The sequence below is a fragment of the Oryctolagus cuniculus genome, chromosome 17 (assembly GCF_964237555.1).
Source record: "Oryctolagus cuniculus chromosome 17, mOryCun1.1, whole genome shotgun sequence".
In the NCBI taxonomy this organism is placed as follows: Eukaryota; Metazoa; Chordata; class Mammalia; order Lagomorpha; family Leporidae; genus Oryctolagus; species Oryctolagus cuniculus.
Genome location: NC_091448.1, coordinates 60142072 through 60165362, shown reverse-complemented (window position 1 = coordinate 60165362; position 23291 = coordinate 60142072). Strand labels below are relative to the sequence as shown.

At 45.3% G+C, this 23291-nt stretch overlaps 1 protein-coding gene across 5 annotated transcripts in view; it reads left to right on the top strand.

Annotated features, from left to right (window-relative positions):
• Window positions 1-23291, top strand: part of SPECC1 (sperm antigen with calponin homology and coiled-coil domains 1) — a 338358-nt gene that overhangs the window by 256495 nt on the left and 58572 nt on the right. For all 5 annotated transcript variants that reach the window (XM_070061462.1, XM_008270674.4, XM_008270675.4 and 2 more), the window contains 3 exons: window positions 1258-1339; window positions 5362-5518; window positions 12712-12814. In XM_070061462.1, coding sequence (XP_069917563.1) covers window positions 1258-1339; window positions 5362-5518; window positions 12712-12814 — 342 coding nt within the window. The remainder of the gene's footprint in view (window positions 1-1257; window positions 1340-5361; window positions 5519-12711; window positions 12815-23291) is intronic.

Genomic DNA, 23291 nt, shown 5'->3' with positions numbered 1-23291 from the left:
CTGCATGGGAGACCAGGAGGAGGTGCCTGGCTCCTGGCTTCGGATCGGCGCAGGGTTCCGGCCGCAGCACACCAGCCGTGAAGCGGCCAGGCCACTGGGGGGTGAACCAACGGAAAAGGAAGACCTTTCTGTCTGTCTGTCTGTCTCTCTCTCTCTCTCTCTCTCACTGTCTAACTCTGCCTGTCAAAAAAAAAAAAAAAAAAAGTTAAAAAATGTAACTGAACTAACATAAGAAAAAGTAGAAAATCTTAGTAGTATATAATTTAAATCTTTTCCTCAAAGGAAATGTCAGACCCAGATGGCTTCATGGTAAAATCTCCCAGACATTTAAGGAAGAAACATCAATCTTGCATAAATTCATACAGAAACTAGGAAAACACTAGAAAAGAAATAAACCTTTATTTTAAGGGCACAGCATAGCTTTGATACCTAATTCTGGTAGACATTAAAAGACAGGAAATTAAAAGTCAGTCTGTCTCTCTCTCTGTCTATACCTTTCAAATAAATGAAATAAATAATGAAAAAAAAAATTAAGGTCAGTGTCTCTCAAGAACTTCCATCCAAAAATCCTGAGCAGAATCTTGGTGAAACAGGGGTGGGAGTTGGCCTAACAGTTAAGATGTTACTTGGGATGCCCACATCCCATATCAGAGTGCACGGGTTCATGTCCCAGCTCTGCCCCCAGTTTCAGCTTCCTGCTAACGCACAGCCTGGGAGGCAGCGGATGATGGCCCAAGTACTTGCGTCCCTGCCACCCGCAAGGGAGATCCAGATGGAGTTCCAGGCTCCTGGTTTCAGCCTGGCCCAGGGCTCCACTTGTTGCAGGCATTTGGGGAATAAAACAGTGGATGGGAGATTTCTATCTGTCTCTGTCTCTCTCTGCCTTTCAAATACATTTTTAAAAAATAAACAAGAACGAAAAACGGGATTTTTGCACAGGTCCTTGAATACATAGACTATGCTTTTCCCAAGGCAGATTAGTAAATTATCTCTGGGCAGAAAAAATGGATGATGAGAGGTGAAAGGAAGACTTTCTTTTTACCACTTCCCCTTTTGTTCCCTTTGAGGATTGCATTGATTACTTATTCGAGTAAATAAATTATTTTAAAAGCTCTCTCTCTGATGATTCTAATGTGCTTAAAAGACTATTGCATGAGTACATGTGTGCACACTATTCTACACACACACACACCTGTGTTTATGCTGTTCTCAATATCACAAACTCACCTGTGCTGGTGTATCCCTTGGTTTTTATAGAGGCATTCGACTTACAGCAGTGTACGGTCAGCCAGCAAAGGAGTTGCTCAGCGCCTGGACCTTCCAGACCTTCCACTCTCAGGTAGATTACCTAAAACCTGCAATACTTCTGTGGGTGGGGAGCTGACTTTTCTTTTCCGTGCATAAAACTAAGCTTTGAAAAATAATTGGTGGCATTTATTCTAAGCCATTTCAATCTAAATGTAAAGATTACATAGGTTAGATCCAGGAGTGCAGCCAATGAGAAAACCAAGTGTCTCTTGCAACCTGCACTTAGTGCTGTGTGTGGGGATCACGGAGAGATACCAGACTTGGTCATTTAGTTTTAACTGAATCTCAAGAATATGTTCTAATCTTTAAAAGAAACAGCTATTTTAAGAAAAAATTGTATTTTATTTTGAATTTGTCTGTTACTTTCATGATTCTTAAAATATGCCTCCAGGAGGAGGGCGATTAGTCAGGTTCGTGAGCCCATGTCCTGCATCTGAATGCCTGGGTTCAGTTCCTGGTCTGGCTCCTGATTCCAGGTTCCTGCCATTGCAGACGCTAGGAAGCAGCACATGATGGCTCAAGTGGTTGGGTTCCTGCCACCCACCCAGGAGACCCAGATTAAGTTTCCGGTTCCTGGTTTTGACCTGGGCTGAGCCAATTGTTGGCATTTGGGGAGTGAACCAATAGATGGGAATATTATCTGTATGTCTCCTTCTCTGCCTCTCAAATTTAAGTTTAAAATTTTTTAAAAATAATTAATTAAAAATGTGCCTTTTTAAAGATATGCTTGTCTTTGTGTGTAACCCTCTTCTGTTGTTATATCATATTTAAAAGAAAATCCAAATACTCGAAGTGGGGGTTGCAGTGGGCACTCTTCATGTCACATTCTCATTGTGCTGCGCCTCCTGCTGGTGGCTTGTGTGCGTAGCTGTTAGCGGGGTTATAGGACTGGGACTGATTGCTGTAGCACTGCCACTCACAGCCAACTTTGGCCCTGTGACTCCACCTTTCCGTGCTTCAGTTCCTCACCTCTGAAACAGCAGTAGTGCTGTACACCTCACAGGACTGTGGCAAGGATCAAGGTAACACATTCAGAGCCCTTAGAAGGTCAGCACTTTGGCGCAGCAGGTTAAGCTGCCGCCCGCGACACTGGCATCCCATGTCAGAGCACCTGTTCAAGTCCCAGCTGTTCTGCTTCTGTCCCTTACCCTCCTGATTTGCCTGGAAAAGCAGTGGAAGACAGCCCAAGTGCTTGGGCTCCTGCCAATCATGTGGGAGACCCAGATGGGGTTCTAGGCATCTGGTTTCCACTGGGGCTAGGCCAGGGTTGCAGCCATTTGGGGAGTGAACCAGCAGACGGAAGATTTCTCTCTCCCTCTCCCCCTCCCCCTGCCACCTCTCTTTCTCTCTTGCTGCCTTTTCAATAATTTTTTTTTTAAATCTTAAAATCTGGTCATGCAGTGAGTGTTATGGCAGCATCTTCTTTTATCACCCTATCCACTGTCACCCACTGAACCAGCTCCTGTTTCCAGAAAAAAGAGAACAGCACTTTCAGCACAGGAGGATGTTAAGGCAGTTCAGAATATGTGCCTTAGGAATTAGGTGTATATCTGTGGTCACTGTTAGGAAACACAAACAACAAAAAGAACACTAAATGAACTGTTTGCCAGATCCTGTAGGAAGGACAAAAGGCAGAATTCTAGATCACAAAGCAGATTTGTCTCTTTTTTTAAGTTATTTTTGTTTATTTGAAAGGAAGAGTTAGAGACAGGGAGAGACACAGAGAGAGAGAGGGAGATCCAGCAGAAGGATGACCTCTCTGTCTCTCTCTCTCTCTGTCTCTCTCTCTGGTAATCTGCCTTTCAAATAAATAAAAAAATAAATCTTTGTTAAAAAAAGATAACAAGCAAGACCTTTCATCCTCTGATTCACTCCCCAAATGGCCACAAAGGCTGGGACTGAGCCAGGCTGAAGCCAGGAGCCAGGAGCTTCATCCTTGTCTCCCATGTGGCTGCAGGGCGCAAGCACTTGGTCTATCTTCCACTGCTTTTCCCAGGCACATCAGCAGGGAGCTGGATGGGAGGTGGAACAGCTGGGACTCAAATTGCTGCCCATAGGGGATAGCTGTGCTGCTGGCGGTAGGTTAACCCACTCTGCCATAGTGCTGGCCCCCAGGCTTGTTCTTACTGTTTCTGTGAGCTAAGTTTTTCTTCTGAATCTTCGATTTTTTGTGGAATTAATAAGAATTTTAGATTTATGTAAACACTGACATTGAGGATTTAAAGATGATCTTGGCCCATTCCCCTGATTTTACATGTGAGCAATTCAAACCCTGTAGAGGTGAAGTGATTGACTAAAGGCCACATTGATTTTGAATACATCAGGGACCAGGATGTTTCCGAATTCTTTCTATCAAGTTGCCTTTTGATAAAGAGGCTGGCAATTGCTCTGATTAGGGGCTTCATAAATAGGTGATAAAATTTTATACAGAGTTTTAAATTCTAATAATGACTTCTAGAAAGAAGGGAGTTCTCCTGAGATCAGAAGAATAGGGGGGGGGAAGCCATTGTAACCCATGAGTCGTACTTTGGAAATTTATATTCATTAAATAAAAGATAAAAAAAAAAAAAAAAGAAGAATAGGGGAAAAAATGCAAGGGGTTGGTGGAGGAGGAGACACACAAGAGTTTAAGGTCTGGGAGACCAAACCTCAGCACCGCTTTACCAGAAGTGGAGTGAGGAGACCAAGACAATATTGAAATCCCACCTCAGCTGCTCTGTGGGCTGAAGTAGGGGTTAACGTCATTGTATGTATAGTGGGGGGTGAAATTTCTTTTTAAATTGTGGTAAAAAAAAAACACACAGCATAAAATTTATTTTAACTATTTTTAAGTATATTGGGTGAGCTTTTGATCATCCTCCTGTCCTGTCCTCTCTATTCCACCAGCTCTAAAGTGTCCTATTGTGTAGAGAAACCATTCTTTTAATTAACAAGATAAACACTGAAGTTGAGACCACAACAGCCTTGACTGTGAAGTAAATAGTTCATTGACAACCCTGCCCCGGCACCCACAGGCACCTGTCTACTGGGATGATTCTATTTACTATAATAAAGAAAGGATTACAAAGTGAAAATTGCTTGCTTCCAGCAGTTTCCTGTAATTGCTTGTCAACATTGAGGTCATCAGAAAACTGCAGAAATAGGAATTAATGTGCTGTTTTTGTTGTTCTCTTTAGTGTTGAAAACACTGTTTTTCTCTGCTATTTAGAGCTAATTGTCCTCACTCCCAACTTTACTACCCATAATTGATGGCTGTTAGCTCTAGAAGTAATGTTTTCTTCCGTGACTAGTGACTATCGTGGGTCATAGGGAGCAAGCCTATGGCCGTGGGCTTAGCCCCAGTCACTGGCCTGTTGTATTTGAACAAATCACTTCCCTGAGCTTCAGTTTTCTCCTGATCTGTACTTTCTGGTCCTTTAAGAAATAAATATCTTCTGGAGGGTTCATTTTGTTTCGTGATCTGTTTTGATTCGGACTAATCTGATAGCAGGAAGGAGCCTTGAAAGAATTATTTTTTACTTACTTTTTAGCGAGCCAGGCTCTGTGATCGCACTGGCTTTTTCCCCTTGTAAAGCAGTAGGCATTCTTGGGTCCCCTCCGACCAGCTGTGAGTGGATAATCACACGAGGCATTTTCCTGCCAGCTCACTCACTCTGATGCCCATTGATTCAAGCAAAGAGTGTCATTTGGGGTGAGGACGGCTCCATGGACATGTGAACTGTGCAGCTGCACAAAGCTCTCAGAAGGCCACATGGCTGACTTAATGCTCTGACGATGCTGTCTTGAAATGTGTCGTAATTTCTGAACAAGGGACTGACTCGGCACTGGGGTCTATAAATTAAGTGCTGCATCCTGCCTGGAGAACACTTTTTAGAAAACACCAGGTCCTTATTTGCATTTTTATTACTCCAGAAGCCATCAAATAGTCTGTGTGTGTGCATGTGTGTGTGTGTGTGTGTGTGTGTGAACTTGAAAATAGTATTGTACTTGAGATGAAGTCTCATGACCTATGAAATTTCTCCAGGGATAGTGATTATGCTATTGTTCTCACAGATCTTCTGAAGGGAAGGGCTGAGGACCTGAAGCCGGACCCTTACCTCCGAAAGAGTCCGTCTCTGGAGTCACTGAGCAGGCCGCCATCTCTGGGCTTTGGGAGCACCAGGCTGCTGAGTGCTTCCACTGGGGGTTTGAAACCACAAAGCAAACTCAGGTATCATGTTTTGAACAGTGAGAAATCAAAAAAACAGTGATATGGTTACTTCATATTCCTCCTTTTGTTTTATTCCTATGGTCAGTTTATTTCTACAAATGTTTCTTGAAAGGAAATTGCTTTCAACAGCTCTAAAAGGAGAGCCCTAGACAAGAGTATGTGCAACAGGGCCAGCGTTGTGGCATAGCAGGTAAAACCCCTGCCTTTGATGCCAGCATCCCAAACAGGCACTGGTTTGTGTCCCAGCTGCTCTATTTCAAATCCAGCTTCTTGCTAACGGCCTGAGAAAGCAGCAGAAGATGGCCCAAGCACTAAGGTCCCTGCCATCCATGTGGGTGGCAGACCAGGCTATGGCCTGGCCCAGCCTTGGCCATTGTGGCCCCTTGGGGAGTGAACCAGTAGATGGAAGACCTCTCTCTCTCTCTCTCCAATTCTGACTTTCAAATAAATAAGTCTTTAAAAACAAAAAACAACATTGTGCAGAACGAAATACAGAGTTATTTAGAAAGAAATAAGCAAGTACTTGGTGGGATTGTTGATTGGATCAGAAAGTTGAGAAGCATCCTGAGCGAGCTGTGGAGCAGGGTTCAGGGAGTGTCCAGGGTTCATGAGGGCAGTCACTACGTGTTGTGCAGGTGGACGGGTGACTAGTGCAGCGCAGCTGGGATTGCACGTGGTCTTCAATGCCGAGGAAGAGGTTAGACTTGCTCTGGTAAAATGGTGGAGCAGCACTAGGACTGAGGGATTGAGTTTTCGTTTTTGAGCAGTGGTGCTCTAAGGTGGGACCTGAACTTTAAGGGTGGTTGATCAGAACACAATGGCATTTAAGAAGCAATAGGGAAGCATTTTGAAACCAGTATTTAAAAAGGAATTTAGCAGGGACATGAAGGATGTGGTAGAAGAGGGAGAGAAGAACAGCAAGGCTGGCAGGCAGTCACAGAGAGCCTAATCATTGCTCCGGTGCCTCTATACCTTCTCCCTTTCAGAGCCCCTGCTCATGCAGGCCACAGAAGCCCCAGCAGCTGCGTCCTTGCTTCCCTGTGTCTTCCCTGCCTCTCTGGGTTGGTTAGTCTTCTGAAGCAGTGAGTGCATCCTGCTGCAGGCCTCTCAGAAACCTCCTGTGGGTTTTTAAAAAAAAAGATTTATTTATTTATTTATTTGAAAGGCAGAGTTACAGAGAGAGAGAGAGAGAGACCTTCCATCCACTGGTTCACTCCCCACTTAGCTGTAACAGCCAGAGCTGCGCTGATCCAAAGCCAGGAGCCAGGAGCTTCTTCCAGGTCTCCCACACGGGTGCAGGGGCCCAAGGACTTGGGCCATCCTCTACTGCTTTCCTAGGCCATAGCAGAGAGCTGGATTGGTAGTAGAGCAGCCGGGACTCGACCTGGTGCCCATATGGGATGCCGGCACTGAAGGCGTCAGCTTTACCCACTACACCACAGCACCAGCCCCTCCTGTGGCTTTGTCATCCACATTCATCCTGATCTTCCTGCCGCATCACCCCCCCTCACCTGTCAGAATGGCCCAGGCCTTCACCATCTGAGCCTGTTTTACTCCTGCTTCTGTAGTGCACTTGGCCTTGCTCATCCACAGGTTCTGCATCAGCAGATTCAGCAAACATTGCATCAAAAATATTTGGGGGAAAAAAAACTGTGTGTGTACTGAGCATGCAGAGACTTTTTTCAGAGCATAATTATACCCTAAACAGTACAGTAACAGTGAGTTACATGGCATCTACATTGTGTTAGGTGTTGTAAGTACTCTAGAGGTATTTAAAGTATATAGGAGGGTGTGCATAGGTTCTATGCAAATACTATGCCATTTGTCCTCAGGTTTTTATATTGTTGGAGAGGTGGAGGGCTGTCCTGGGATCAGTCCCCTGAGTGTAGCAAAGGACAACTGTATTCTCAGTATGAGCATCTCTGATCACAGATCTTTGTGAGGTTCTGGATTGAATTGCCTTCCTTTTGTCCTTTCACACTCCTACACACTGCTTCTCTTTCAAGGTCAAGCCTTCCACAGAGTTGTAGCTAACCACTCTGGTGTCTTAGGCTCATTTGGGTATTTAATTCCTGTACTGCCTTGTGCTGTGAATAACGATTGCATGACACATGCCTGGGTCCCCAGTGAGTCTATTGTTTAGTGGACAGTAAATTTTTCTTCTTAGTTTCTGTGTCTTTTGTGCCAGCCATTTACACTTGTTACACACATAGTATTTCACTCACTAGATAATGATAAATGAGTGGATTGATTAATATACCAAATTGTCCACTCTAAGAGTAATAGCTCTTTAATAAATATTATTAGTAACATGGGTGTTTTTAAAAGATATATGAAGGTCTGAATAAGTTCAGATCTTGTCATACTTTATGGTGTAGCCTGTATTTGGACCCAGAGAAATGAAGTCATTTGTTTCAGCAGTTAAAGTTCCAGATGTGGGGCCGGCATTGGGGTGTAGTGGGTAAAGCTGCTGCCTCTGACCACAGCATCCCATATGGAGGATGGTTCGAGACCTGGCTGCTCCACTTCCAATCCAGCTCCCTGCTAATGCACCTGGGCAAGCAGCATAAAATGGCCCAAGTGCTTGGGCCCCTGCACCACATGGGAGACCCGGAAGAAGCTCCTGGCTCCTGGCTTCAGCCTGGCCCAGCTCTGGCCGTTGCAGCCATTTGGGAAGTAAACCAGTGGATGGGAGAGCTCTCTCTCTCTCTCTCTCTCTCTCTCTCTGTGTGTGTGTGTGTGTCCTTCTCTCTTTGTAACTCTGCCTTTCATATAAATAAATAAAATTTCACCCCCCAAAAAAAGTTCCAGATGTTACATATTGCCCTGTTTACATGCAAAGGATTTAAATATCAAAAAATATTTTAAGGATCAGAGTCACTGCTATTCTGAAACTTCCCATTTCTTTGTGCCAGAAATACATACAGAAAGACTATATGTATATAAATTTGCCATTTATATTATACCTTTTGTTAGAAAGGGTACATTATCGGGGCCTGCGCTGTGGCATAGCAGGTTAAAGCCCTGGCCTGAAGTGCTGGCATCCCATATGGGCGCCTGTTCTAGTCCCGGCTGCTCCTCTTCCGATCCAGCTCTCTGCTATGGTCTGGGAAAGCAGTAGAAGATGGCCCAAGCCCTTGGACCCCTGCACCCCTATGGGAGACCCAGAAGAAGCTCCTGACTCCTGGCTTTGGATCAGCTCTGGCTGTTGCAGTCATTTGGGGAGTGAACCAGTGGATGAAAGACCTCTCTCTCTCTCTCTCTCTCTCTGCCTCTGCCTTTCAAATAAATAAAGAAATCTTTTTAAAAAATTACCTATTTTAGGCCGGTGCCGCGGCTCACTAGGCTAATCCTCCGCCTTGCGGCGCTGGCACACCAGGTTCTAGTCCCGGTCGGGGCACCGGATTCTGTCCCGGTTGCCCCTCTTCCAGTCCAGCTCTCTGCTGTGGCCAGGGAGTGCAGTGGAGGATGGCCCAGGTGCTTGGGCCCTGCACCCCATGGGAGACCAGGAAAAGCACCTGGCTCCTGGCTCCTGCCATTGGATCAGCGCGGTGCGCCGGCCGCAGCGCGCCGGCCGCGGCGGCCATTGGAGGGTGAACCAACAGCAAAGGAAGACCTTTCTCTCTCACTGTCCACTCTGCCTGTCAAAAAAAAAAAAAAAGGAATGTCTTGTGAGGGACAGGGATTTAGGCCAGTGGTTAAGATGCCCCTGTCTCATTATCTGAGTTTTCCTGGGTTTGACATCTGGTGCCACCTCCCAGTTCCAGCTTCCTGCTAGTGCAGACCATGGGTGGCAGCTGTGATGGCTCAAGTACTTGGATCCCTGCTAGCCACGTGGGAGATCTAGCTTGAGTTCCCAGCTGCCTCTGAGCTTTGGCCCATCCCACACCCAGCCATCACAGGCATTTGAGGAATGAATCAGCGAGTGGGAGCTTGTGCGCACTCTCTCTCTCTCCCTCAGATTGAAAAGAAAACTATCTGGTGACTGTTTCAGTCATTCATTTATACTGTAACTCTTTCCCAAACTTTCATTTCAGTCTGCTCTAATTTGACTCTGATTTGTCAGAAACTTAGTTCCTGGGCCGGCGCAGTGGCTCGCTTGGTTAATCCTCTGCCTGTGTTGCCAACATCCTATATGGGCGCTGGGTTCTAGTCCCGATTGCTCCTCTTCCACTCCAGCTCTCTGCTGTGGCCCGGGAGTGCAGTGAAAGATGGCCCAAGTGCTTGGGCCCCTGCACCTGCATGGGAGACCAGGAAGAAGCACCTGGCTCCTGGCTTCGGATCGGTGCAGCGCGCCGGCCCTGGTGGCCATTTGGGGGGTGAACCAACGGAAGGAAGACCTTTCTCTCTGTCTCTCTCTCTCACTAACTTAAAAAAAAAAAAAAAAAAAAAGTTAGTTCCAAAGGATGACATTAAGCCCAGGCGTGGTAAACACAGGCAGAATCACCATGACTGTGGCAGTAACAGCAACCCTGGCCAAAGAAATGCATGGACTTGACTTCACAAATCTGCCGTGTGCCTGGAAAAGCAGTCACCAAATTAGGCAAGCAGAATTTAAATTCAAGTATGAACTGTTTTTTCTTTAAATCTCTCTTAGTTCCTCTTGCTGAGGTCTCAAATCATCCAATTAATCTTTTCAAAATCATTTAAAATATTTTTACTAAATATGGGATGGTCACAAAAGACTAATAAAACAGGTGAAAGCTATACAGAGTAATCATATAATGGAGATCCACTTCAATTCCCACCTCTTAGTTTAAGGAAAAGTAAATTGTTACCTTTGTAGTGTCCTGTCATCCCCCTTCACATTTCCCTGGCCTCACTCCTCCTTCCCAGGTAACCACCGTTCTGAAGTGGATGTTTGTCTTCTCTCTCTTCTCCTTGCCACCTTACCACACACAAGCAGTACAAACAATTATTACTCATCCATGTTATTACATAATTTATTAATTTTTCTTGCTGTCTATATTCCATTGCTTGACTATACTTTGACTATAATTGTCCATTTACCCATTGATGCACATTTGACTGTTTATAACTTTTTACTATCATAGAAAGCATTGCTATGAACATTCTGATGACATTTGAGGGGTCTTCAAAAAGTTCTTGGAAATGCGTGTTACGAAAAAATGCATAGATTTCAAAATTTTTTGTACTAAAACCTTTTGTTTTTCCCATGAACTTTTTTTTTTTTAAGAGACAGATAGAGACAGAGAACCAGCTCCCATTTGCTGGTTCACTCTCCAAATGCCTACAGCAGCCAAGAGGCCAAAACTAGGAGCTAGAAACTCAACCCAGGTCTCCCTCATGGGGTGGCAGGAACCCAGCTACCAGAGCCATCACCACTGCCTCCAGGTGCACATTAGCAGGAACTGGTGCTGAGCATCCAACCCAGGCACCTTGACACAGGATGTGGGTTTCCGATTGCTAGACTAAATGCCTACCTCCCACAAATTTTCAGACATACCCTTGTATGAGAGGTTTCAAAACATTTGTGGAAAAGAATGAAAAGATGATGCCATTTTTCAAGAAATTTTTGAGGCACAGTTGGATATCGTAGGAGTCAATTCAGATTTCTTAAATCGTTACCTGCTACCCTGCATGCTCCAGATACACAGCACTTGGGCCACTCTGTTTATTTTCCTGCTCTATTGCACGTGGTGTTAGGGAAACAGAGTACTGTACTCAAATACCATAGGTGTATAGTTCTGATTTCATGTTACTCATGACTGGAGAAATTGTATGATCTTAAGTTTTTGAATAAGTTTGGCTAACATAAAACTTGTATAATGTGTATTGATAAAATACTGAAGTTGGGCACCTGGACTTTTGCTCTTAGAATGCTCGGATATGGGGCTGCCACTGTGGTGCAGAGGGTTAAGCTGCTGCTTGCTGCACCTGCATCCCACATGGGTGCCAGTTTGTATCCTGGCTGCTTCCTGCTAATGGCCTGGGAAAAGCAGCAGAAGATAGCCCAAGTGTTTGGACCTCTGCCACCCACTTGGGAGGTTTGGATGAAGCTCCTGGCTCCTGATTTCAGCCTGACTCAGCCCTGGCCATTGTAGCCATCTGGGGAGAGAACCAGTGGTTGGAGACCCAGATGAAGCTCCTGACTCCTGGCTCCTGGCTTCAGCCTGGCCTGGCCCTGGCCATTTTGGCCATTTTGGGAGTAAATCAGTGGATGGAAGATCTTTCTGTGTGTCCTTCTCTCTCTCTCTAAATCTGCTTTTCAAATAAATAAATCTTTAAATTTTTTTTAAAAAAATGAAAGATATTAGTAAGATCACTTAAGCTTTGGGTAAATCAGGTACTCAGAAATGAGTTAATATACCACTAACTGAGAAGTATGAATACCCCCTTAGTGTGTACAAAACCCCTCTTGAGAGTCATTTTCTGTTAGATTTCCCTCTTTTCCTCCCCATTCCCTTCACCTCCATGTAAGCAATTTTCTTTAATCTGCCTTTCCAATCTACCTTTTTATGTTATTTAAATATAGATGGAGCCTAAATAATGTGCTTGTATAGTTGCCTTTAATTTAAATTTTATTATACTGAGGTAAACAAATAAAAGGCTAGATGATCAACAGATCAATTTTAAAATTAAACAAAACTCTCCCTAGAGTTAGGATACTGAAGAAGCACAATCTAGCTCTTCTTTCATATCATGAGACAGAATAAAATATATAATTAAAATGACAAATTTGATTATTTCTTTAATATCTTGCTGGATACCCCCTAAACTTTTACTTTTTTAAAAAATATTTATTTATTTATTTGAAAGGCAGAGTTACAGAGAGGCAGACACACACAGAGAGAGAGAGAGAGAGAGAGAGAGAGAGAGAGATTCTTCCATCTGCTGGTTTACTCCTCAGATGGCTGCAATAGCCGGAGCTTCACTGATCCAAAACCAGGAGCCAGGAGCTTCTTCCAGGTTTCCCACACAGGTGCAGGGGCCCAAAGACTTAGGCCACCCTCTGTTGCTTCCCCAGGCAATAGCAGAGAGCTGGATCGGAAGTGGAGTAGCTGGGACTAGAACCTTTGCCCATATGGGATGCCGGCGCTGTAGGCGGTGACCTTACCCGCTACACCACAGTGCTGGCCCCACTTTTACTTTTTAGTTATTTATTTCTTGTATACTTGAAGGTTCAGAAAATTAGAATCCCCTCCTCACTGTGTGCTCTTGTTTCTAACCAGCGTGGAAAGAAGAGACCCTCTGGCAGCCTTGGCTCGGGAATATGGCGGCTCCAAGCGCAACGCGCTCCTGAAATGGTGCCAGAAGAAGACGGAAGGTTATGCGGTAAGGGACAAACGCAGCTAATTTTCAGCCAGACTTGGGTGGTCGTGGTCCTGTGCCAGGATGTGCTCCATGTGTGTGCCTGCTTGGTGGGCCAGCATGCATTGAACTCTCAGCTTTCTGTAGCCCTAGGCAGAACTTCCGGAGAGGGTTTGATACTTGCTGTGCACTGCACAAAGGCCCCCAGATGAGGAGGTCTACAGTCCATCCCACAGACCATATCCCTAAGTACACAGCTGCATCTTCTGCAGGAAGGGAGCCTCTTTCTTTACCCATAAGACACAAGCTTTGCAAGCAGTGCCAGCAGGCTGCATTCACCCACAGGAGACAGCTTCTGCTGTGCCGTCCTCCTATGGAGGATGCAGAGGCCTCTCATACATGAGCCTCCAAAATGTTTCCAAATTGTTCTTTTCTTAGAGAGCTGTTTGCATTTGGTTTAGTAAGAGTTTTAGGTTTTACTGGAACAGTATTTATTTTCTGTGACAAAGAAGTAATACCTGATAGAAGTTTAAGCTTTTGTATTATGAGATTCTGTATATAGAGATAGAAGCACATGAAGTATACATTAGAGTTTCATAAATAATTGTGACATGAAAACCCATGCAGTCACCACTGCCAACTAGAAATAGAGCACTGCCAGTTCCCACAAACCTTTGATAAGATTTTGCAAACCTGGGGCCGCCGTTGTGTAGCAGGTTAAGACACCGCCTGCAGCACTGGCATTCACATGGGCACCGGTTCAACTCCTGGCTGCTTCACTTCCAATCCAGCTCCCTGCTGATGCTCCTGAGAGAGCAGAGGATGCCCTGAGTGTTTGGGTCCCTGCACCCATGTGAGAGACCCAGAAGAACCTCTTGCCTCCTGGCTTTGGCCTGGCCCAGCCCAGCTATTGTGTCCATTTGGGGTGTGAACCAGTGGATGGGAGATTTCTCTCTCTCTCTCTCTGTAACTCTGCCTTTCGAATAAATAGGATAAATAGTATAAAAATAGGAAAATTAAAAAAAAAGACTTTGCAATCCTAACCTCTCTGTACTCTTTACGACAACTATTGACCTTAAATTCTTTTCATTAGAGTTTCTGTAAAAATGTGCATCCATAAATGCTGTTAGTTTTGCCTCCATTTGAATTTTATATAAATAAATAGAAAATTCTATAATATTTGCATCTGGTATTTTGTATACACTATATAATTAGATTTACCCATTTTGTTTCATTTAGCTATAGTTTGTCATTTTATTTAACATTTAGTGAGCCATTGTATGAGTAATAGCATTATTTATCCACTCTATTGTTGATGAACAAATGAGTTATTTCTAATTTGGAACAATTATAAATAGTGCTTGTAGATGTCTGTTGTTGTCTATGCTGGATATATACCTAAGAATTGAATTACTGGACCACAGGGTGTGCATATGTTCAAAGGTGGTAAATAATGCCAAACAGATTTCTCAAAATCTATTTATGAGAGTTCCATTTCTCTACATTCTCACCCATGGGCATTCTGGTAATTGAATGGTAGTATCTCATTATGGTTTTGATTTGCATTTTCCTGTTGGCTATGAGTTGAGCACCATTTCATGTACTAATTGGCTATCTGAATGGTCTCTTTTGGTGTGTTCCTGCTCAAGTCTTTTTGCCTAATTCTGAAAATCAAATTGTCTCTCTTTCCCTCATTGCTTTTAGGAGCTTTTTTCTTTATTCTGGATGTAAGTCCTTTGTGAAGTAGATGTGTAACAAATCTCCCAGTATGGCTTGAATTTTCACTCTCTTGATGACGGAAGTTCTTCATTTTAATTAAGTCTGTCTCTTGTCTCTGGTGGTTAGTGGGTTTTTTTGTATCCTATTTAAACAACCATTGTTTAATCCTAGGTCAGGAAGATACTGTCCTATGTGTTCTTTGTTTTACCTGTTACACTACATAGAGTAAAATTGCCAACCCCTACTTCATTCTTCTCTCTCAGGCCCACCTTCCCATACCTTTACCCTATTTTGCTAACACTTCTTAAGATTCTGACACCAGGCTGGGTCTCCTAGAGTGATAAACATTTAAGAAGTGCAGGGTGGGAAGTGGGGTTGGGGCCACATCGTGGCCCCTGCATTACAAAATAAAGCCCTGGATATCATCAAAAAAAAAAAAAAAAAAGATTCTGACACCATAACACTCCCTTCCCAACCTCAAGGTTTTAGAGATGGGAGGGACAGAGGAAAAAAAGCAACTAACGAGAAAATGGGTCCTGAGACCCAGCCCAGACAGTAGAGAAGCAGGACTGAACTTCTCCTTGTAAAGGCAGCCGTCGGGTGACCGAGAGGCAAATCTACCCAACAGGACAAGTATCCTTGTATCTCTGACGTTACTTTTTCATTTTATGTTAAAAAAAGAAAAAAGAGAAAGAGAAAGAGAAAGAGAAAGAAGAGAACTAGGGACTTCCAAAGTACACGTTTGCCTCTGACCCACTGTTTATTCTTTGGGTGACTGTGTGCACGCTGACCCAGCCCATGGTAAGGGCCAGATGGGCCGTGGGTGAAGCCTCCTCAGCAGTCAGCGTCCAGAGCGTGTCAGCACCCTGCTGAGGACGTGGAAAGCAAAAGGAGGCCAGAGAGGGAGAGCTGATGACAGGAGGCTTCAGCATAAAAGCAGTAGGAATGGTAATGGAAAACTGAAGAAGCCAGTCACAAAGCATCGTCAGTCAGGAATGAGTGGCCCAGCCGAGCCGCGGCTGGCGGGCGACCGCACCATTGCTTCCCACCTCACAGAAATGGATGGAGAGCGGATATAAAAAGACAATTAAAATTTGTGGAAGGAATGTACCCTTGTGATGTAACACTGTTATAATTAGATTGCAGGGAGGAGATAAACAGTAAGATATTTCCAGTCAGAATCATAAGAATAATATGTCAAGCTATAGTGAGTTTTGTGGTTCTTTTTCTGAACATCTTGAATTAGTTTTCAGAACATTTTGCATTGATGAAACCCAAGACTAAATTTGCCTGAAGGGTGTTTTTCATTCATTGTTAAAGCTCTGTAAAACTTCAGAGAGAAATGTAAATGTGTCTGCTTTATTGACTTTGCACAGGATATTATTTGTCCACACCTGTTTGTCTAAGGCAACTTGTAAGCTTGTTCTCTCAGAATTAGGAAGCCAAAGATAAATTGTTGGTGGCTCAGAAGAATCACAGTCTTTTGAAAACTAGTAGCCATGTGTGTTTTGACTTTAAATGGCTTTTTATACCTCACTACAGTATAACGTGATGAATAAAGCCCTCATATATTAATCCATTAATGATTTTCGTTGAGCAACATATTCAGTGCCAAGAAATGTTTTAGGTGCTGGGATTTCATCAGTGAGTGTTTTCATAAAATTTACATTCTCACAGAGAATGACAAAAAGTGAAATATGTGCTCTGTTGGAAGGGGTGTGTGCTGTGGAGAAAAGTAAAGCCGGGAAGGAGGATTGGGAACGTTGGGTGTTTAGATCCAATTTTAATGCAGTAGTCATGGGCATTGTCATTTGTGTGATGGCCCACCTCACCTAAAGGACTTTGGCTTTTGCATCGAGGTTGATTTCACAACAGGTAACAGGCTTGGAGGATCCAGAGTGTTTATTTCAGCTTTATGGTACTGTAATGAAATACCCAAGGCAGCTAACTTAATAAAGAGAAAGGGTTTATTCAGTTTTGGGGGTTTAAGTCCCATATTTGGTGGCCCCATTGGTTTGGCCTCTGTGAGGGCACCAGATGGCCATGGTGGAGTACGTGCAGAGGAAGGTTCACATGGTGAGCCAGGAACCAGAGTGAGCAGCTGGGCCTGATTCAGGCTTTTAGAACCAATCCTCACTCGAGAGCGACCTTCCTGCCATCACCCCCTCAGTGACCTCCCAGTTGGCCCGCCACCCAAACACCATCACTGAGCTAAATTTTCACCCTTTTCATACTGTAGCTTATGACCTTGGAGTTCAAAGCATAGCAGAGCAAGGAAGTCATCCCTTTCATGACTGTATCAGTTGAAGTGAGGTGGCCATTCCAATTCTGAGCACAGAAAGGTGAAGTAGTAGTCGGACCCACGTACTGAGTCCCGGGTTCAGCTCTTGGTGTGTTGACGTAGTCCCAAGATTGAGATCAAGCAAAGAATGTGAGCATACCCTTGCTATGAACAAGGCCCTCACTGAGTGTGAAGTAGCTGTCCTGGAAGAGGACACCCTTCCAGACATTCTGCTGAACCCAGACGTCCTTGCATATTTTTTTGAATAATTCAGACTCCCAGAAAGGCCCTGAATTATTATTTTCTGTCCCAAAATTTGGTGTTCCTTACACCTGTTAGCTGTATTCCAAGCCAATCATAGACCTGACCCAGGGAGCCTCTACCTCTTTCTTTTTGTTTACTTTATTTTTCTATTTTTTTAATTCATACCTATTTTTAGCTCCTAGTTTTGTGTTATGACAGAGACATTTCCATCTCTAATGAAATTGCCAGTAAGAATTCTGAAGGGGTAGAAAACTAAGATGGTAGAAAAGACAGGCAGGATCTCTTTTTTTAAGATCTATGTATTATTTATTTGAAAGGCAGAGTTAGAGAGAAGGAGAGACAGAGGTCTTCCATCCACTTCTGTTCCCATGTGACCACAGCAGCCAGGACTGAGCCAGGCTGAAGCCAGGAGCCAGGAGCTTCTGGGTGCAGAGGCCCACATGGTGCAGGAGCCCACATGGTGCAGGGGCCCATGCTCTGTTTTCCCAGGCTGTTAGCAGGAAGCTGGAATGGAAGTGAAGCAGCTAGGATTCAAACCAGCAGTCAAATGGGATGCTGGCGCTGCAGGCTGAGGATTCAACCTGCTGAGCCACAGCACGGGCCCCAGACAGGCAGGATCTTAAGAATGACCCACAGTGACCCTCATCCTTATATAATCTCCTCCCCTTTGGCAAAAGGGAGATTATCCAGGTGTACCTCAGCTAACCACAAGAACCCCTTAAAAGCTGAGTTTTCTTTGGCTTGTGAGAACAGAGGGAGATTCCAGGTATAAGAATGATTCGAGGCCGGCGCCGCGGCTCACTAGGCTAATATCTCCGCCTTGCGGCGCCGGCACACCGGGTTCTAGTCCCAGTCGGGGCGCCGGATTCTGTCCCGGTTGCCCCTCTTCCAGGCCAGCTCTCTGCTGTGGCCCGGGAAGGCAGTGGAGGATGGCCCAAGTCCTTGGGCCCTGTACCCCATGGGAGACCAGGAGAAGCACCTGGCTCCTGCCATCGGATCAGTGCGGTGCGCCGGCCGCAGCGCACCGGCCGCGGCGGCCATTGGAGGGTGAACCAACGGCAAAGGAAGACCTTTCTCTCTCTCTCGCTCACTGTCCACTCTGCCTGTCAAAAAAAAAAAATGATTCGATGCACTGTTTGTTAGGGGTTTGAAGATTATAGGGGCACATGAGAAGGGCCCCTGTGTGACAGCAAGGACAGGGACTTTCTAGCACTAAAGCCTTGGCTCCCAGGTCATCCTGATGCCCGGAAAATGCCATGTGGAACACTCTGAAGTTTTGAATTGACAGCTGCAGGTGCTACAGGGTCCTTTGTCTCTTCTCTCTGTCTTGCTGCCCTTGACCTATAATACACTGATGAATGTGTGGAATTCACTCTAAATCTCTCCAAATCTTGTCACGTCCCAAGTAGCATGACAAGGCACAGCCTCTTACACCTCCACTGGTGGCACCTTGGCTGCATGCTTGGGGCCCTGCCACACACTGGACTCTGCAGCCAATGCTGGTGACTAAGCAAGGGTCAGATGGGTTGAGGCCCCTATATCTCAGAATTAGATCAATAACTTTTAGCAAGTGTTAACAGGCTGAGCTTGAAACTGTTAAAGACCTCTGGTTTCAGGTGTCAAGTTAGAACGTTAGAGGACTAATGTAGTAGAAAGATGTAAAATGATACCAAAGCTTATGGGAATCTTTTTTTTTTTAAGATTTACATATTTATTTGAAAGGCAGAGTTACAGGGGGTGGGGAGAGAGAGATCGAGGTCTTTTCTCTACTGGTTTACTCCCTAAATGGCTGCAACAGGTGGGGCTGATCCAGGTCGAAGCCAGGAGCCAGGAACTCCACCTGGGTCTCCCACGTGGGTACAGGGGCCCAAGTACTTGGACCATCTTTTGCTGCTTTCCCAGGTGTATTAGCAGGGAGCTGTATCAGAAGTAGTTTGGATAGAAGTATTTTTTGGCCAAGTATATTTTTTAGTGGTTTCATCAGTCATCTAATTGGTTTACTTCTGCTGTGTAGTATATTATCACAGGTTTATGGGGCCAGCATTGTGGCAGAACAGGTTAAGCCACTGTCTGCGATAATGACATCCATTTGAGAGCTGGTTCATGTCCCGACTCCTCCACTTCTGATCCAGTCCCCTGCTAACATGCCTGGGAAAGCAGCAGCAGATGACCCAAGTACTTGGGACCCTACACCCATGTGGAGACCCAGATGGAGTTCCTGACTCCTGGCTTCGATTTGACTGAACCCCAGATCTCATGGCCATTTGGGGAGTGTACCAGTAGATGGAAGACCTGTGTGTGTGTGTGTATGTGTGTGTCTTTCCTTTTCTTTGTAACTCTGCATTTCAAATAAGTGAATAAATCTTAAAAATAAGTTATCACAGATTTAGCAACGTAAAACATCCCTGTTTGGGTTCATAGTAGGTCTGAAGTCCAGCATTGTGTGGCCGGGTCCTACAAGGCTGCCATAGGTGTGTCCCTGGATGCTCTCGGAAGAACCTGCTTCTGAGCTCATTCCAGTTGTTGACAGGTTCCTGGTAGTTGTAAGATCAAGGTACCTGTTTTCTTTTTCTTTTTTTTTTATTTAATAAACAAACAATATATTTTTTTCTTTGAACTCAGCTTTTTAAAAATTCATTTATGTATTTGAAAGGCAGAGTTACAGAAAAAGAAACAGAGAAAAAGAGATCTATCTATTGGTCACTACTGAAATGGCCTCAACAGCTGGGGCTGGGCCAGGTCAAAACCAGGAACCAGGAGCTTCTTCTGGGTCTTCAACATGGGCCATCTTTCACTGTTTTCCCAGGCCATCTGCAGAGAGCTGCGTTGGAAGAGGAGCAGCTGGGACACAAACCAGTGCCCTCTGGGTTGCCGATGCTGTAGGGCTGGCCCTGAGGTCCCTGTTTTCTTGCTGGCTGTTAGCCAGGGTCTCATCCAGCTCCAGAAGCTGTTCTCAATCCACATAGCTCTGTGACTTCAACCCAGCCCAGTCTCCTCACCCTCACATTCCAGTCTGACTGCATCTTCTACCACCTGTCCAAGAAGAGTACTGTGCCTTCCAGTGCCTCCTGTGATTTGGTCAGGTCCACTGTGATCCCCTCCCTACCTTAGGGTCCTTGGACTAAAATCCCTTTTGGTACATTGTGTAGCATTATCATGGGATTTGACTTCAGAGAGGAGATCATGGGATAATCTTAGTGTTCTGCTTACCAGGCATGGTTCTTGGTGTGGACACACATCAGAACCAACTAGGGAGATTTTTTTTTCTAAAAAGCCAACATCTGGGCCTGACCCAAGATCTAAAGAGTCAACATCTCATGAGGAAGGGCTCAGGCATCAGTATTCTTTTTCTTTTAATAAAGATTTTATTTATTTATTTGAGAGGTAGAGTTACAGACAGTGAGAGGGAGAGACAGAAAGAAAGGTCTTCCTTCCGTTGGTTCACTCCCCAAATGGCCGCTGCGGCCAGTGCTGTGCCGATCCAATGCCGGGAGCCAGGTGCTTCCTCCTGGTCTCCCATGGGGGTGCAGGTGCCCAAGCACTTGAGCCATCCTCCACTGCCCTCTTGGGCCACAGCAGAGAGCTGGAGTGGAAGAGGAGCAATCAGGACTAGAACCCGGCACCCATATGGAATGTCGGCGCCAAAGGCAGAGGATTAACCAAGTGAGCCATGGCGCCGGCTCCAGGCATCAGTATTCTTCTAAGGCTGCGGCTGTCCTCTGAAAGCCTGTGCCCCTTCTGCCCTGGTCACATGTTGAAACCTAATCACCACTGTGAAGATTGTAAAAGGTGGTTAGGTCCCATAATGGGCTTAGTGCCCTTTAAGAGGCCTCTTCCACTGCAGGAGGACACAGCAGAAAGGTGTCACCTGTGAACCAGGAAGCAGGCCCTCTCCAGTCCACCTTCAGCGTGGACTTCCAGCCTCCCGAACAACTTCCCATTGTTTATAAGTTACCCCAACTGTGCTATTCTATTGTAGAAGGCCAAATGGACTGAGAAGGCTACTTAGACAATTCTGATGTGCAGGCAGCAATGAGAACCTCTGGTCTAAAATTCATGCTTCAGCCTAAGAGAGCTCTTTACAGTTCTGTATCTCAACTTACTAAGAGTCTGCAGACTTGCAAGAATTAGGGGGGCTGGCATTGTGGCATAGCAGGTTAAGTTGCTGCCTGCCATGCCGGCATCCACATTCCATATGGGCACCAATTTGAGTCCCAGCTACTCCTTCTGATCCAGCTCCTTGCTAATGTGCCTGGGGAAGCAGTGGAAGATGGCCCAAGTGCTTGGGCCCCTGTTACCCACATGGAAGACCCGGATGAAGCTCCTGGCTCCTGACTTCTGCCTGGCCCAGTTCTGGCCATTGGGCCATTTGGGGAGTGAATCAGTGAATGGAAGATCTCCCTCTGTAACTCTGCCTTTCAAATAAATAAATAAATCTTAAAAGAAAGAAAAAGAAAAAAGTACACCAGACATGACCAACAGGAACATTAATATTCTGCAGAAGAAAAGGCTGTCATTTATCATTTAGGGTAAGTCCATAGTCTGAGCCTAAGGAGGAAACTATAGATTCTATATGTTACCTCGCGATCCCACTAAGTCCACTCAGGTAGTTTTCTGTTGTTGAAAATTACTACAAATAAAGCAGCTTAGGGGCTTGCACTGTGGTGTAATATAACAGGTAGGGCTGCCACCTCCAGTGCTGGCATCCCATATAGGCACTGGTTCGACTCCCAGCTGCTCCTCTTCTGATCTAGCTCTCTGCTCTGGTCTGGGAAAGCAGTAGAAGATGGCCCAAGTCCTTAGGCCCATGCACCCACGTGGGAGACCTGGAGGAGCCTCTTGGCTCCTGGTTTCAGATTAGCCCAGCTCTAACCATTGTGGCCAGTTGGGGAGTGAACCAGTAGATGGAAGATTCTCTCTCTCTCTCTCTCTCTGCCTCTCTTCTCTCTGTGTAACTCTGAATTTCAAATAAATAAATAAAGCTTTAAAAAAAAAACTCTTCCACTTTTTTGACAGGCAGAGTTAGTGAGAGAGAGAGACAGAGAGAAAGGTCTTCCTTCCATTGGTTCACCCCACAAATGGCCGCTGCGGCCGTTGTGCTGCGCTGATCCGAAGCCAGGAGCCAGGTGCTTCTCCTGGTCTCCCATGTGGTGCAGGGCCCAAGCACGTGGGCCATCCTCCACTGCCTTCTCGGGCCACAGCAGAGAGCTGGACTGGAAGAGGAGCAACCAGGACAGAATCCGGCGCCCCGACCAGGACTAGAACCCGGGGTGCCAGCGCTGCAAGCGGAGGATTAGCCTATTGAGCCGCGGCGCCCGCCAATAAATAAATCTTAAAAAAAAAAAAAAGGCAGCTTAAATTACACGCATGATGTTGCACAGTTTTGTAGGTCAGACGTCCCTTTGAGCACAACTGGGTTTGCTGCTGCCACAGAAAGAATCCATGTCTGAGATTTCTCAGGATGTTAGCAGATTTCACTCTTTAAGGGTTGCTTTACGACCTTGCCCAATTCACCAGTGTCAGCCACAGAGTCCTGGGTGTGGCAGACCCTAGGGATGAATGAAGCCAGGATGCCATCCAGGGAGGTGTGGGTGGCTTTGCCACATCATGCTGCTTGGGAGACAGGATTTGGAGAGATTTAGAGTGAATTCCACACATTCATGAGTGTATTAAAGGCCAAAACCTCTCAGTTAAGGGAAGGTAGGAGGCAAAGCAAACTGACTTACTGTCCTTATCTATGGCTTTGATACCCTGTGTGAACGCTAGCCTGTCCCGGTCAGCCCACAGACACCATGAAGGAACAAGGGTCCATGGTTGGACTTGGATTTACTTACAGGCACTTCTTACTTCATACACCCTATGCAGCTAGACCTACAAATTCTGGAGCTTTTTGACAAAACAAAAAAACAAAAAAAACAAAACCTGCTCCCCCACACTTACGACACATTATCTTGAGGCTCTTGAGCGCACTTACCACTTAAGTGAATATTCATTTATTCATAACATATTGTGTATATTAATACATGCTATTTCTCATAATAAACCTATTTCACAAGCTTTTTTTTATATAATATCATTCATAGGTAAAGGTTTTGTCGCTCCCCCTCTTCGTGGAGGAACGACACAGGACCCTGTGCTGTTCTTTCATCTGCTTGGCCTTCCCTGGGTTTGCTGCTGGTTCTTCCCAGGTTGGCTGCCGTCCCTTCCACCTCCGTGGAAGGGCGGTTCCCCCTGGCC